Below are 16318 nucleotides of genomic sequence, written 5' to 3'. Positions count from 1 at the left end.
CTTGACTGAAAACTCGTATTCCGATTGGATATAGCAGATGTCGATCACAAGGTGGGCGGAAAAGGACAGTATTACCTCATTGACTGCAGTGAATGAGGAGCATAAGAGCATAATGTTTGTGTACTTTATCATTATCATTGTTCTTTTGTTTACTTCATGTCCTGCAGCAGGGAAAACGGTTTCTGGGGTTTTTAGGAGCGACGCTGCGAGAGAAAATAATGGGCAGTACATCACAAGATTTCTGTATCATGGTGAGTGTCTGATATTTGTACAGTGACATCATGCATTTGCTTTTGCTTCCATGCATTTTTGTTTTTCTGTTCACATGCATGCATGTAGAATGCAGTAATATGATCACATGTGATTTGACTTACTGTACATATGCATGATGATATTTCTAGGTGAGAATGGTCTGGTGACGTCTCGTGTGGATAATGTGCTGCTGGCCGTGGAGAAGGAGGCCAGACTTCTGCTGTTTCAGGGCTCCGAGGGCTTGGACAATCTGAGCTGTCTGCAGAGACTCGCATCGGCACACATCTCCAGTAAGACTCCTTCACGTCTCAGACCGCTGGTACAGGTCATCTTCAGTGTGACATGACACATGTGAACTTTGACCCCAGTCTGGGCATGCACAGACACGTCACGCAGCCACTTAGCTTTTTTACACAAGATATTTTGAAGAAACTTGGGAACCAGGCAGCTGATGGTAGCCACTGACTATAGGAATATTTTTGTCAATGGGTGCCAGTATTTGTTTGGTCACCAACATTCTTCAGAATGTCTTCTTTTGTTACACTAAATAAAGAAACTCATTCAGGTTTGGAACCATTTGAGGGTGAGTTAATGATAAAATTGTGAATTATGTGTGTACTGTCCCTTTAAGATTACCGCCTTAATAATACATTGATATAATATAGTTTTTATTAATTGTTATAATACCGTTGATATCCATATAGCGTTTGATATTTTCAGTTAAGCTGATGAAAGAGGAGCAGAACCAGACTATACCGCATCAGTCCGGTCCGCAGGCGTGGCACGTGATGTATGTGGATCAATACACCTGTCAGGACGGAGAGATGGACGGAGTGCTAGAAGACCTGCGCTTCCAGATCAGCTTGATGAACCCCGACGCCGCGGGGAACCCACTGGATCACTTCAGCGCCGAGGAGACCGGTGAGACACACACACACACACTCTCACACACACACACACACACACACACACACACACACACTCCATGTGTGACCCTACACCAATAAACCTGTCATAAGGGTCAAAAAAATATAATTGAATACAACTATTTGAAAATCTTTAGTACTGTAAAGCTGCTTTGACACAGTCTGTGTTGTTAAAGCGCTTTATAAATAGATGTGACTATATATTCCTCGCAGGGCTCCACAGCTTCTACTTCCTGCTGATCCTGGCGTATTTCGTGGCGTCGTGTATCTACATACAGCCGCTGTGGCAGGCGCTGAGCAAAGCCGGACCCATGCACACGGTGCTGAAGGTGTTATCCACCACGCTCCTGCTGCAGGGAACATCAGTGCTGCTCAACTACATCCACATGGCCCGGTCAGAGACTCACACGCTTACCTATACTTTACCTGCTTGAATCTGAATACTTCCTGCTCATGTAGAGATGATGGTGATGATGATGACGGTGATGATGATGATGATGTCATGATGATGGTGATGATGATGATGATGGTGATGACGGTGATGATGATGGTGACGATGATGATGATGGTGATGATGGTGGGGATGGTGATGACGGTGATGATGATGATGATGATGATGGTGTGTGATTGGACCCGCAGGTACGCTCGGGACGGTGTGGGGACGCCGCTGATGGGGAGCCTCGCTGAATGTGAGTCTGTCACAATGTTATTCACATGATCTCAGAGTCCTGATCAGCTCTGGATAAAACAAAGCATCTGCCAAATGCATCAAAGATATGAATGATAACAGGACGGCCGTTAGATTAGAAATCTGAGGATATGAACATGAAGACAGATTCCCAGAGAATGCATGAGGATCAAAGACGAAAGGGGCTTTTCAAGCATCAAAACAATAAAGTGTGATTTAAAAAAAATAGATTTAATTTTTTAAAGGTGAAAAAAGTATATTAGTAATATGCATTGCTAAGAACTTCATTTGAACAACTTTAAACATGTTTTTCTCAATATTTAGATTTTTTTGCTCCCTCAGATTCCAGATTTTCTAATAGTTTTGTGTGTGTGTGTGTGTGTCAGTGTGTGACGCGGTGGCGCAGGTGCAGATGCTCTACCTGTTGTTGAGTCTGTGTGTGGGCTGGACTCTGAGCCGCAGCAGAAAGTCTCAGAGTAAACCGCTGCAGTGGGACTCGTCTCCGGCCTCCACCGCGCTCGCTCTGGCCGTCGTCATCGCTCAGGTCAGCCACACTAACATCAGACACTCATAGAATAGAATAAGAAATATAAAAGTCATTGAGCATCAGCCACCTCACAATGACTGATGCATTCGTTAGGATGGCTAATTAACTGCATCTGTATTCTCCTTAATGCTGTGATAAACACCGGCTCTTGTTTAATATTAATTGCTGGCATTTTTTCTTATTTGTAAGGCACAGGAGAACCCCTTCTGAAAAAGTAAAAATGTACAACATGCACATGAATTTGTTTTTAACATTAAGCTTAATGAGTGTTTGTTTTTTATATTTCAGTTTTCATTTTAGTTTTAATTTCTAATATTATACATGCTGAGTCTGGGACTCTTAATATCCAGCGATGTCATGATGCACAGCTACTGAACTGAGCTGGATCAGTCAATGACAACTGAGTGTTTATTATTGTCCTTCTGCATTATTGACTGTTTTCCTGTTTTAATACTGTAAAGTGTTCTGACACTTCTGTACTGTTAAAAGCACTATATAAACAAAGCTGACTTGATTTCCTTTGGTCGGTTTGGTAGAGAGGTTATTGTTGAGTCATGCTGTGTCTGCAGGGGGCGCTGCTGATCTGGGAGCAGCTGGAGGACGCCGAGCACCACAGCTTCCACACGCAGCGCAGTGTTCCCGGCTGGCTGCTGATGGCCCTGCGTGTGGCCCTCGCTCTGTTCCTGGCGTCTGTGCTGTATCAGATCATCTCTGCCGAGCGGAGCGCGCTCAAACGAGACTTCTACCTGAGCTTCGGCAAGGTACGCAGCACGGTGCTAGTACAACACAGAAGAAAAGCTCAAGTCATATCATCATTTACTCACCCTCATGTTGTTCCAAACCTCTTTGAGTTTCTTTATTCTTCTGAACACAGAAGAATGTATTTTGTAGAAAGTGGGAGTTGACGGTACCCATTGACTTCCATTGTAAGGGGAAAAAATACTGGCTACCAGCAGCTGTTTGGCTACAGGCATTGTTCAGTATATATTATTTTGTGTTCAGCAGGAGAAACAAACAGGTACAGCATGAGGGGGAGGAAAGGTTTTTCATTTTTGGTGAGCTATGACTTTAAAAATTAGCAATGACTGAAACTTTTCCAGCATTTTTAACACAACATTTCTAACATTTTAAACGAGTTTCATTTTTATTTTTAAATGTTTCATTTATATTAGTGCAATTAGAGTAATTAAACATTATAGGGCTGTTAACAATCAAATAAAATCTATCTTTCTGTGTATTCACACAGACTGTATAGATATTGTTATAAGATTTGTGTTTTTAATACTTGGGGGGGAAATAATTGAATTCTAACTAAATTTGAACCCAAAACCACCAGCAGATGGCAACAAGCCACTTTCTTATTCATTCAATGGATTTGTTCAAAGAATGATTCATTCAGAACTGAACCGAGTCTTAATGAACGAGTCACTGAATCATTTGTTGAATCATTGAGTAATGAGTTCCACTGTTACTCCCAACTATTTTGGAGCAGAAACAGTCAATATTCTGTCTAAAGTGTCCTTTAATATTAGATATGGCCTATGTGATATAATAACACTGGATATAGGACTAATGAGTGTCCAGCTGAAGCATGTGCTGGTAGATGGACACAATGTTTAAAAACCGGACAGAATGCAGCCCAAACCGGAGTGTGTTCCTGTCTGCGTCCCGTGAACACTTAAGTTGCCCTGTGTGTCGTTTTAGGGCTGTTTCCTGTGGTTCCTGTGTCATCCGGTGCTGGTTCTGTTCTCAGTGATTCTCAACGAACACCAGAAAGAAAAGGCAAGTGAGAAACAAACCTGCTTTAAAGGGCTCATGAGCTGCCTCGGTTTTTTGATTTTCTACTGTTCTCTGATGTCTTTTTTACATCAAACATGATAATTTAGAAGTAATGTGCTGTTGTAGAGCTGTTGGACGGGGCTAAACAGAGCGACGTAGAGCTGTTGGGTGGGGCTAAACAGAGCGACGTAGAGCTAGTGGGTGGGGCTAAACAGAGCGACGTAGAGCTGTTGGACGGGGCTAAACAGGGCGACGTAGAGCTAGTGGGTGGGGCTAAACAGAGCAACGTAGAGCTAGTGGGAAGGGCTAAACAGAGTGACGTAGAGCTAGTGGGTGGGGCTAAACAGAGCGACGTAGAGCTAGTGGGTGGGGTTAAACAGAGCGACGTAGAGCTGTTGGACGGGGCTAAACAGGGCGACGTAGTGCTGTTGGGCGGGGCTAAACAGAGCAACGTAGAGCTAGTGGGCAGGGCTAAACAGAGCGACGTAGAGCTAGTGGGTGGGGCTAAACAGAGCAACGTAGAGGTAGTGGGCGGGGCTAAACAGAGCGACGTAGAGGTAGTGGGCGGGGCTAAACAGAGCGACGTAGAGCTTTTGGGTGGGGCTAAACAGAGCAACGTAGAGGTAGTGGGCGGGGCTAAACAGAGCGATGTAGAGCTAGTGGACGGGGCTTAACAGAGCGACGTAGAGCTAGTGGACGGGGCTAAACAGAGTGACGTAGTGCTGTTGGGCGGGGCTAAACAGAGCGACGTAGAGCTAGTGGACGGGGCTAAACAGAGCGACGTAGAGCTAGCGGACGGGGCTAAACAGAGCGACGTAGAGCTAGTGGACGGGGCTAAACAGAGCGACGTAGAGCTAGTGGGTGGGGCTAAACAGAGCAACGTAGAGCTAGTGGGCGGGGCTAAACAGAGCGATGTAGAGCTTTTGGGCGGGGCTAAACAGAGTGACGTAGTGCTGTTGGGCGGGGCTAAACAGAGCAACGTAGAGCTAGTGGGCGGGGCTAAACAGAGCGATGTAGAGCTTTTGGGCGGGGCTAAACAGAGCAACGTAGAGCTAGTGGGCGGGGCTAAACAGAGCAACGTAGAGCTAGTGGGCAGGGCTAAACAGAGCGACGTAGAGCTAGTGGACGGGGCTAAACAGAGCGACATAGAGCTGTTGGGCGGGGCTAAACAGAGCGATGTAGAGCTAGTGGGCGGGGCTAAACAGGGCGATGTAGCGCTAGTGGGTTGGGCTAAACAGAGTGACGTAGTGCTGTTGGGCGGGGCTAAACAGAGCGACGTAGAGCTAGTGGACGGGGCTAAACAGAGCGACGTAGAGCTATTGGACGGGGCTAAACAGAGCGACGTAGAGCTAGTGGGTGGGGCTAAACAGAGCGACGTAGAGCTAGTGGGTGGGGCTAAACAGAGCGACGTAGAGCTAGTGGGTGGGGCTAAACAGAGCGACGTAGAGCTGTTGGACGGGGCTAAACAGGGCGACGTAGAGCTGTTGGGCGGGGCTAAACAGAGCGACGTAGAGCTAGTGGGTGGGGCTAAACAGAGCGACGTAGAGCTAGTGGGTGGGGCTAAACAGGGCGACGTAGAGCTGTTGGGCGGGGCTAAACAGAGCAACGTAGAGCTAGTGGGTGGGGCTAAACAGAGCAACGTAGAGCTAGTGGGTGGGGCTAAACAGAGCGACGTAGAGCTAGTGGGTGGGGCTAAACAGGGCGACGTAGAGCTGTTGGGCGGGGCTAAACAGAGCGACGTAGACCTAGTGGGCGGGGCTAAACAGAGCGACGTAGAGCTGTTGGACGGGGCTAAACAGGGCGACGTAGAGCTGTTGGGCGGGGCTAAACAGAGCGACGTAGAGCTTTTGGGCGGGGCTAAACAGAGCAACGTAGAGCTAGTGGGTGGGGCTAAACAGAGCGACGTAGAGTTAGTGGGCGTGACTAAATATAGTGACGTACAGCTGTTTGGTAGAGAGCTAGTGGGTGGGGCTAAACAAACAGCGTTGTAGAATCAGCGGGCGATTTCTACTGACACACTACAGCAAAAGATAGGAATAACTATCAAAATACTAGTGCTCTAATCATTTTGGCCAGCACTGTGTGTCAAAAGATCAAGGAACTTTTCTTTCTCCGTTCATGACCCTCTAGAGCAGCAGAGCTCTGTCTCACGAGCGTCTCTGTCTCTGTCTCGCTCCGCAGGTGGTGACGATCGGCGTGATCCTGTGCCAGTCCATCTCAGTGGTGGTTCTGTATCGTCTCTTCCTGTCACGCAGTCTGTACTGGGAAGTGTCCTCGCTGTCGTCGGTCACGCTGCCGCTCACCATGAGCCGCCGGAGCCGCTACTGAGCATCAGACCGCAGCCAAGCACTCCAGGACCGATGAGATCCGATCACACGACGGAGAGACGCTGAGCATCACACACTCATCAGGGAGTGAAACACATCATCCAAGCTTAATCATCATTCATGTGTAGAGACACACCTGCTGTGAGTCAGTCTGTGATCCTGCCAGAGAATGAAGATGAAGCTCCGCGCTCGTGCTCTGATCAAGCAATAAGAAAACAAAAGCATCTCTGTTATTTCTCAGCTGTGATTTTATTTGTGCTTGCACATGACTCCATTTCTGTTGTTCCCCACAAGTGCCTCAAATGACAATCACTGATGCGGGACTGAATATTAAACGGATGAATGCTGAGGATATTTATTGATCCTTTTACTGGATCCTGCACATATCTGTGTCTCAAGGAGAAAGATGTGAAAATCCTGTTAACTAGAGCATGTGTTGTTAAGTTAAAGACTTGAACTGTATCAATCATTGTGGTAATAAACTTCATGCACACGAAGTCTGTATCTGTCACTGTCTAATTACAATTATCTGTTCATAAGGAGAATAGTTCATGATTATGACCTGAAACTGTGTGTTATGTTTTGTTTTCTGGTTGTGGACAGTGAAAAACTCAGAAATTAATAAACACCAATTAAAGGAAACCCCAAAATAAAAGTTAGCTGTAAATGTGTTCACCCTTAAGTTCATCTGAGATCAGGATGAGTTTGTGTCTTCATCAGGTTTGTAGAAATGTAGCACTGCATCAGTGTCTCATCAGTGGATGCTCTGCAGTGAATGGGTGCCGTCAGAATGAGAGTCTGATAAAAACATCCCAATAATCCACAGCACTCCAGTCCATCAGTGAACATCTGGAGAAGACAAAACCTGAAACACATCCAGCATTAAGATGATTTTAACTCAAACACATAGAGTCTATAATCCAGAATAACACTTCCTCCAGTGAAAAAGTGTTCTGGTCTGAATCAGGAGAGAAATCTGCACAGATCAAGCAGCGTTTACAAGCTTGTAAGTTAGTTATTGTATCTGTTAGTGTTATTTGACAGACATGAACAGTTTTAACAAAGATGAACAAATGTTTCACTTAGCTGAACATGTTTGTGCTGATTACAGTCAAATACTGATTTCCCACCCGTTTGATTCTCAGGTTAATTAACTTTCCATTCTCTGTTTGTCTGGTGAACAGCAGTGATGTAATAACAGCATAACTGAGATGATTACTGTATTTCCACACCGCTGGAGGAGTTACGCATGAATAACTGACAGATTCTTAACGGGTGGATTGATTGCTCAGTGTTCGTCTCACGGGATCGGCTCTTATAAAGCTCCTCTCACACACACACACACACACACACACACACATCTGAAGAGACGAGCATGAGTGAGAATCTGAGCAGGAACTCTGTCCGCAGTGATCAGGGTAAGTCAAACTCATTTCTAGTTATAAATCTCTACTCAGATTTTCAGTCTGTGTGAATATTAGCACACTAAATGTTTAGGATAATTTATGATAGACTACACTTCACCTTTCATGAAAGGCTTTTATAGTTTTTGATCTGTACTCTATAAGTCTAGACGTGATTTTACTCTTCAGTTGTATTTGGGTCAAACACGTTAAGATGTCCGCATCAACAGAAATTGTGATTTTGTGTCCATAGAAAGCACATTAAATGTAAGTAAAATGTCTACTTTTAAGGTTTCAAATAAGTTTTTGGAGAATAAAATGTCAAAATTTGGTTGAAATAATGTAACATTGTCATTCAGTGTAACACAATATTTATGCAAAAATTCAAACAACATGCTTATTCTGACGTGAACATATTAAAACATCTAAAAGAATAATGGAGCATACTACACACTTTGTTGTGTTTTAAATTAGTAAAAAATTCTTACTGACAAATGGGCAAAACCTATAGTGGCAAATGTTAAAAAATTAAAATTACAACTCATTAGTATTTGGGGTGAAAGTAATTAGTCTCTTAATGTCATAAATTGATTTTTGTTGTAAATATGCCTGACAAGATTGTTACACTGAATGACATTTTACTGGGTGTCTTCTGTAAGTCAGGGGAAAATGTATGATATTTATTTTTTGCTCAGAAAAACAAAAACAAAATTGCAATTAAATAAAACAGAAAACTTTTTGCATTTTTTGGGGGGAAAACTACAACAGTTTGAAACAGTATTACACATTTTTTTTATGCTTAAACACGTTTTCGTCTTTGACCTATTTCTGTTAGTCTCTTAGTGGATTATGGTTAAAATCCCTAGTAAAGTTTGGGTTAGGTTTAGGGAACCAAACATCATGAGATCAGTGTTGGTGATCTGTTATCTGACTGCTCTTCATTCATCAGATCAACCACGCCTGATCTTCAGCTCTGATTATGTGATTATGAAATATGATTTGTGTCAGCGTGTGTCACAATGTCATTTATCTATTTAGCAATAAACCAGCTGGACTAGTTGTGTGTTGACGTAACCGTGTGTTTCCAGCAGCTGTGATGAAGGTGGATCTGCAGTGTGTGAAGAACAACACTGAACACCACACCAAAGAGATCACGGTGGAGCGTCTGATCATCCGCAGAGGACAAGCCTTCAGTCTGATCCTGAGCGCCGAGCGTTTAGACCAAAGCGACATCCAGATCACTGTGCAGACAGGTCACTAAACACTCAGTACAGACACAGCACTAACATTTATTTGATCCAAAATATAGTAAAACATGTGATGTATTATTAGGATTACACACAGCTGTTTTCTATGTGAATCTGTGTTAAAGTGTAATGTATTTCTGTGATGCTCCGCTGTATTTTCAGCATCATTCCTCCAGTCTTCAGTGTCACATGATCTTCAGAAATCAGAATAATATGATGATTTACTGCTCAAGAAACATGAAGATTATTATCAATGTTGAACACAGTTGTGCTGCACAATAAAATACTATTTTATTTACTAATTAGTAATTATTTACTAATAATTAAATAACAAAATGAATAATCATAAAAAACTTATGAAAATATTAAATCACAATTTTTAGAAGTAAATAATTTTAAACTACAAACAATAAAAAAATATTATTATTATAAATTACTAACCCTAACACTAATTAATTAAATAATAAAAGTCAAATTAAATCTTTACAAAATAATAAAAAATATATTGTAAATTCTGTAAATGCAAAGTAAGCAACTTTAAAATAAAACAAAACACTAATAATTTAAACATAAAAATTTAAAATTAAAAAGTATAAAATTATAAAAGTATAACATTTTATTTCATTATAATTTATTAAATGTAAATAACTACAAAATAAAAAAATCCAAGAAAAACCTACTAAAAAATAAACCAAATACTAAAAATGTCAAATTAAAATACATCTTAAAAATTTAATAAAAAGGTTTTGAATCATAATTTCAATGAAAACTAAATAACTTAAAATAAAAACAATCAAAATAAAACCCTTACTTAAAATCCATTAGTTATAATACATTTTACGTTAAATACGTTTATAGATCAGTGATGCATTAATTTACTCAAAAATGACAGTAAAGACTTTTAGATTGTTATAAAAGATTTCTGTATCTAATAAATGCTGTTCTTTTGAACTTTCTGTTCATCTGTGAATCCTGAACAATAAAATGGATCAGTTTCCACAAAAATACTGAACTGTGTTCAACACTGATAATAATCTTCATGTTTCTTGAGCAGTAAATCATCATATTATTCTGATTTCTGAAGATCATGTGACACTGAAGACTGGAGGAATGATGCTGAAAATACAGCGGAGCATCACAGAAATAAATTACACTTTAACAGATATTCACACAGAAAACAGATGATTTACATCAGAATAATATTTCATAATTTTGACTGTGTTTTTGATCAAATAAATGCAGAAGAGACTTGTGTCAAACAGTTGGTTGGTAGTTAGCCTCACTCTCTCCAGTCCTGCTGCACATGTATGTTAACTCTGAAGTGTCTCTGTCAGGTCCTGGAGCGTGTGAACAGAAGGGCACGCTCTCGTCCTGCAGCACAGACCCACGCTGCTCCAGTGTCAGTAAAGGCTGGAGTGTGAAGGTGTTGAGCGGCTCGCCGTCCTCCGTCACGCTGTCCGTTCTGTGTCCGTCAGACGCCTGCATCGGTCTGTACTCTCTGAGCGTGAAGAGCGGACCCTACTCCAGCGTGTGCGCCCTGACCGTGCTCTTCAACCCCTGGAGTAAAGGTGAGGATCCCAGATCATCCTCATCAGTGTCTCATGGGCTTCTGAATCCAGAATCAGAGACTGGGTGTAAAATCTCAATTTAAATTCCACCCATCAACACCTGTCTTAGTTTGTGAAAAGGTTTTGTTAAAAATGTATTTGTGTGTGAATCATTCATTTAAAAGCACTGAATCATCCAGTAATGAAGCCAGTTAGTCTTGAGTGAGGCATTGGATCATTCATTCAGATTTTGTTTAGTTGTCTAATATTGTTTCTTCAGAACTGTGGGAGAACTACAACCTCCACTTAAAAATAAAAAAAGTCTCAATTTATCCAGAATCATGGCTCTATTTTTGTATACAAACAGCTCTTAATCTTAATCGAGTCCAGTTTTTATGTTCTGCAGCAATTAAAAGTTTTGCAAAAAGAGAGAAATATCTAAATGTTTGACTTTATCCCCACATTAAATGTCTGGTTTCTGCAGATGACGCGGTGTTTCTGGAGAATGAAGCGGAGCGACAGGAGTATGTCCTGAACGAGCAGGGAATCGTGTATCAGGGAGTGGATGAATACATCACCACCAACAGCTGGGACTTCGGTCAGGTGAGAGCTTCACCAACACTTCTTTCAGATCTCTGTTGAAATCTGTTGTTCGCAATACTACTGCTTGTTCTGTATTCTTGACCATATTAATACAGCCTTGAAGAGCATGAGACACACACACACACACACACACACACACTGATCTGAGCTGGTGTCTGTGCTTTCTGCAGTTCGAGGAGGATATCCTTGACATCTGTCTGAAGCTGCTGGATGTGAACCCCAAGTGTCTTGAAAACGCAGCAGAGGATTATTCGGCGCGCTGCAACCCCATCTACGTCAGCCGAGTGGTCAGCGCCATGGTAAAACACCTGCTGGACACATCACAGCAACACATTCATATCTGACCGTGGACCAGTGAATCAAAGAACTGCCTCATTAGCATACGCAGATGAGCAGTGCTGAATATTAAATGAGCTGCTCATTAGCATATGCAGATGAGCATTTGCATTTCTGAAGGATCATGTGACACTCATACCAATATTATGTGTTCAGATCAACTCAGATGATGATAAGGGCGTGCTGATGGGTCAGTGGGACGGGACGTACATCGGAGGGGTGCTTCCGTCCAGCTGGAACGGCAGTGTGGACATCCTGAGACGCTGGATCAAATACGACTGCCATCCCGTCAAATTCGGACAGTGCTGGGTGTTTGCATCGGTCATGTGCACCGGTACACACATGCTACACACACACACACACACAGTGTTGTTTCAGTATAACTGAATTTTATCTTATATTGAATTTTATGCCATTTTATATTTTATTAAAGTTTTAGCAATTTTATTGTGGATTTTTGACATTTTTCTTAATATTTTTTACAAATATATTTCTAGGTATTTTTTATAAATTTGTATTTTTAGTTATTTTTGTACATCAAGTCAGACTAAACAAAAAGGAGACATGTAGCCTTAACACCAAGCCAAAAAATAGTTCGTTTTGTTACATGAACATATTTTTTAGTTTAGATTTTGTGCAGCACCGAACTGAAGGTGTATGTTCTGAGTGAAGGGTAATCTCTCTGTGGTGTGTCTGCAGTGCTCAGGTGTCTGGGGATCCCGTGCCGCGTCGTCACTAATTATCAGTCGGCTCACGACACGGATCAGAACCTGGTCGTTGATGAATACTTCAGTGACTACGGCGTGAGACCCAAACGAAACCAGGACAGTGTTTGGTGAGAGTCTGAGGTCACAGGTTAGGGGTCAGTGATTGTGTTAGTGTTAGTGGAGTGACTGATGATGAATGTGCCGCAGGAACTATCACGTTTGGGTGGAGGGCTGGATGAGGCGTCCCGATCTCTCTCAGGACTCCTTCTACGACGGCTGGCAGGTGCTGGATCCAACGCCGCAGGAAAGGAGCTCAGGTGAACACTTATATTATAAAACATATAGCGAGAGTCTTATTTACACGAGTGAATCTCCAGTGGAACCCGAAGCGTTTAACACAAGTGATCTCTCTATATTCGGTCCAGGTTCTTACTGCTGCGGTCCAGCGCCGGTCAAGGCCATCCTGGAGGGTCACACCAATGTCAAATACGACGTACCTTTTGTGTACGGAGAGGTGAATGCAGACAAGATCACATGGCTGGTCATGGCCAACGGCTCCAAGAAGAAGATCCTTTCAGACATGAAGACTGTCGGACAGAAAATCAGCACCAAAGCTGTGGGCAGCAACAGCAGACAGGACATCACTGACCAGTACAAGCACCCAGAGGGTGAGTCACACACACACACACTCACACACACACACACACACACACACACATCTGAGCATGTGAGACTGTGCTCCTCAGGCTCAGAGAAGGAGAGAGCGGTGTATGACGAGGCCGTGAAGCGTGTGACGGGTCTGAAGGAGAGCCAGACGCCTCGTCCGAGCGTCCAGATGAAGCTGAGTCTGGACGGAGCGCCGCTGAACGGAGCCGATATCAGACTCAACCTGCTTGTGAAGAGCGAGAACAGCAAAGCCCAGGATCTGACGCTGAAGATGAGCGCTCAGGTCATGAGATACACAGGGAACCCGACGGCCGACGTCTGGAGTAACACCAGAGACCTACAGGTGCAACCCAACACAGGTACAGGACTAGATCTGACAACTGACCAGCGTCAGCTCGCGTTCAAGAGATACGCACACAAACAACACAAAGTTCCTTAGTTTATATATTTATAACATACAGCCTAGTTAAGCAACATGACACGACCAAGAGAGTGAGGTTTAACCTGAAAACTGGGATTGCTATTAAGTTAACATACATTTTAGTATAATATATATATCGATTTGAGTTTTTGCTCAGTTTGGTTAACAAAAATAGTTTCAAACAAAGATCACAGCAAAATTCATTTCATTTCTATAAAATACAACAAATAAGTAAAAACAATGTAACAACACAGTCTTTTACCAACCATGGCGTGCGTTTTTTTCTGAGCTTCATCCAGCAGTTAACTACACAAACCCAACATTAACATCAGTTGCGTTGGTATGATTCGAGGTGAAATCATCTCTGAGTGGTTCTGAATCATTAATCTGATTCACAGATACACAGACTCATGTCCTCGTGTGCTTGTTTCAGAGCAAACTCTTCCCTTCGAGCTGCCGTTTACTGCATACGGCCCGAATCTGCTCGACAACAACTGCATCAAAGTCTCTGTGATCGCCGTGAATAAAAACGACCCGAAGGAAGTTTATCTGGCGGAGAAAGACGTGGTTCCTCACAGTCCGACGCTGAGAGTCACAGTGAGTGTCTCACACACATTCTGTTGGTCAGCAGTGTTGAGATTAACGCATTACAAGTAACGTGAGTTACATAATCAGATCACATATTTAATGGCTGGTAAAGTAACGCGATACTTTGTCATTTAGAAAGAGTTACTTTTTAAATAAGAAACAGCAGTTACTTTGTTTCCATGTGTTGAGTGACAGCTCTGGTGTTGCCATGGAGACAGAGATCAGGAGTCAGTGCAGAGTGTTGTGTGTGAACATGATCTCACTGTAGTTCTAGACTAAATATGAACATGTGTTTACTCAAAAACACATTCAATAAATGTGTATAACCTGTGGGCGCTGTGTGTGTGTGTGTGTCTCAGGTGAGCGGGACTCCTCTGCAGGACAGTGAGATGAACGCTGAGGTGGTGTTTGAGAATCCTCTGCCCTCTCCACTGAAGAACTGTACGGTCACCCTCACTGGCAGCGGTCTGCTCAAACAAACAGAGCAGTCCAGGTGAGTCCAGCACATCATCACCTGTTTACTGCAGCAACACACATCACACCCGCCTCCTTTCATTTCATCCAAACTTCTCAAGTACATCCTCACTGAATTAGCTTTTTATTTTGGAATTATGACATTTTTAGTAAGCTTTTGAAAGATAAATTTTAACTTGTCATTTTTATTTAACTCCTTTACATTTGGTTTATAACTTAAGGTTAGACTCTAGATATTACAAAAAAAAGTTAAGAAAGTTTAAGGAAATATAAAATAGAAAAATTTTAACATTGATATTTTTGATGAAAATGTTTTTGTTTTAAAAAAATATATATTTACCATTTAAGACCTTTTGATCAGACTCTCAAACCCTGATGTAGAGTGTCCTCAGGTAAAGTACTCAGTGATTCTTGAGCGTTTAACAGATGAAGTGTTTGTGTTCGGCAGCACCGTGGAGCTCGCCCCGGGTCAGAGAATCACACTGAAGGTGACCTTCAAGCCCTACAGACTCGGACCGAGGAAACTGGTGGCCAACTTCGACAGCTCCACCTTCAGAGACATTAAATCCAGTGTGGATCTGAACGTGCGGCCCGCAGCGACACGGCTGGGGTTCCTCAGCATCAGACGATAGAACAACAAGAACCATCTGAACTTGTATTCAATAACAACATCACAGATGATTTACAATCATCATCTCAACTGTTTAATCAGAATAAATCAATATTTAATTCAAAACGTCTCTGTTGATTCAATAAAGGAGGTTTGGAGTGATTACATGAGTAGTGAGCATGAACAGATGTTATGTGAATAATGTGAAAACATCACTAAATATGCAAAAATGTTTACATTTACATTTATTCATTTAGCAGACGCTTTTATCCAAAGCGACTTACAAATGAAGACAGTGGAAGCAATCAAAAACAACAAAAAGAGCAATGATATATAAGTGCTATAACAAGTCTCAGTTAGGTTAACACAGTACACGTAGCATGGGATTTTAACTAATATAATAAATAAAAAGAAAACAGATAGAATAAAAAAAATAGAGCAAGCTAGTGTTAGAGGTCCTTGCACACACACACACACACACACACACACACACACACACACACAGTCACACACACAATTGCATAATAAATGAAAACAAAAAAGAATACAAAAATATTAGAAAGGTAGTTAGATTTATTTAAAGAATAGAATTAGAATAGTGAGTGTTAAAGTTAGAGGGTCAAATAAAGATGAAAGAGATGTGTTTTAAGCCGATTCTTGAAGATGGCTAAGGACTCAGCTGCTCGGATTGAGTTGGGGAGTTCATTCCACCAGGAGGAACATTTAATTTAAAAGTCGGTAAAAGTGACTTTGTGCTTCTTTGGGATGAACAATCAAGCGACATTCACTTGCAGAACACAAGCTTCTAGAGGCACATAAGTCTGAAGTAACGAATTTAGGTAAATGGGTGCAGAGCCAGTGGTAGTTTTGTAGGCAAACATCAATGCCTTGAATTTTATGCGAGCAGCTATTGGAAGCCAGTGCAAATTGATAAACAGAGGTGTGACGTGTTTCTTTTCGGCTCATTAAAAATTAATCTTGCTGCTGCATTCTAGATTAATTGTAAAGGTCTGATAGAATTGGCTGGAAGACCTGCCAAGAGAGCATTGCAATAGTCCAGCCACAGAACAAGAGCTTGAACAAGGAGTTGTGCAGCATGTTCCCAAAGAAAGGGCTTGATCTTCTCAAGTTGAATAAAGCAAATCTGCAGGATCGGACAGTTTTAGCAATGTGGTCTGAGAAAGTCAGCTGATCATC

The 16318-nt window shown here is 42.2% G+C and overlaps 2 protein-coding genes across 3 annotated transcripts; both read left to right on the top strand.

Moving 5' to 3' along the window:
• Positions 1-22: 22 nt before the first annotated feature.
• Positions 23-7082, top strand: gpr180 (G protein-coupled receptor 180). The gene is made up of 9 exons (XM_026265808.1): positions 23-251; positions 402-542; positions 973-1173; positions 1392-1572; positions 1818-1867; positions 2253-2410; positions 2983-3174; positions 4118-4195; positions 6374-7082. The coding sequence occupies exons 1-9, from the start codon at positions 38-40 to the stop codon at positions 6518-6520; spliced, it is 1362 nt and encodes a 453-aa protein (XP_026121593.1). The 5' UTR covers positions 23-37; the 3' UTR covers positions 6521-7082.
• A 727-nt stretch (positions 7083-7809) lies between these two features.
• Positions 7810-15247, top strand: tgm8 (transglutaminase 8). 2 transcript variants are annotated; one of them, XM_026265806.1, is made up of 13 exons: positions 7810-7937; positions 9014-9175; positions 10504-10737; positions 11201-11319; positions 11490-11618; positions 11812-11989; positions 12355-12490; positions 12570-12679; positions 12788-13030; positions 13109-13387; positions 13883-14046; positions 14397-14530; positions 14960-15247. In XM_026265806.1, the coding sequence occupies exons 1-13, from the start codon at positions 7895-7897 to the stop codon at positions 15141-15143; spliced, it is 2115 nt and encodes a 704-aa protein (XP_026121591.1). In that variant the 5' UTR covers positions 7810-7894; the 3' UTR covers positions 15144-15247. The 2 variants fall into 2 exon arrangements, with proteins under 2 accessions (XP_026121591.1, XP_026121590.1); XM_026265805.1 differs by having other exon boundaries at positions 7832-7937; positions 9011-9175.
• The last annotated feature ends 1071 nt before the right edge of the window (positions 15248-16318 follow it).

The sequence above is a fragment of the Carassius auratus genome, chromosome 6, assembly GCF_003368295.1.
Source record: "Carassius auratus strain Wakin chromosome 6, ASM336829v1, whole genome shotgun sequence".
Taxonomy (NCBI): domain Eukaryota; kingdom Metazoa; phylum Chordata; class Actinopteri; order Cypriniformes; family Cyprinidae; genus Carassius; species Carassius auratus.
The sequence above is the reverse complement of the archived record's forward strand: the minus strand, read 5'-3'. Positions and strand labels throughout refer to the sequence as shown.

What these genes read in the sequence shown, in the direction of transcription:
- gpr180 (XM_026265808.1), top strand. Translation starts at nt 38, where the DNA reads ATGTCGATCACAAGGTGGGCGGAAAAGGACAGTATTACCTCATTGACT. An exon ending in GATGGGGAGCCTCGCTGAAT is followed by an intron (nt 1,868 to 2,252) that starts GTGAGTCTGTCA and finishes TGTGTGTGTCAG; the next exon opens with TGTGTGACGCGGTGGCGCAG. An exon ending in ACGAACACCAGAAAGAAAAG is followed by an intron (nt 4,196 to 6,373) that starts GCAAGTGAGAAA and finishes CTCGCTCCGCAG; the next exon opens with GTGGTGACGATCGGCGTGAT.
- tgm8 (XM_026265805.1), top strand. Translation starts at nt 7,895, where the DNA reads ATGAGTGAGAATCTGAGCAGGAACTCTGTCCGCAGTGATCAGG. An exon ending in CTTCAACCCCTGGAGTAAAG is followed by an intron (nt 10,738 to 11,200) that starts GTGAGGATCCCA and finishes TGGTTTCTGCAG; the next exon opens with ATGACGCGGTGTTTCTGGAG. An exon ending in GCCGCAGGAAAGGAGCTCAG is followed by an intron (nt 12,680 to 12,787) that starts GTGAACACTTAT and finishes TATTCGGTCCAG; the next exon opens with GTTCTTACTGCTGCGGTCCA.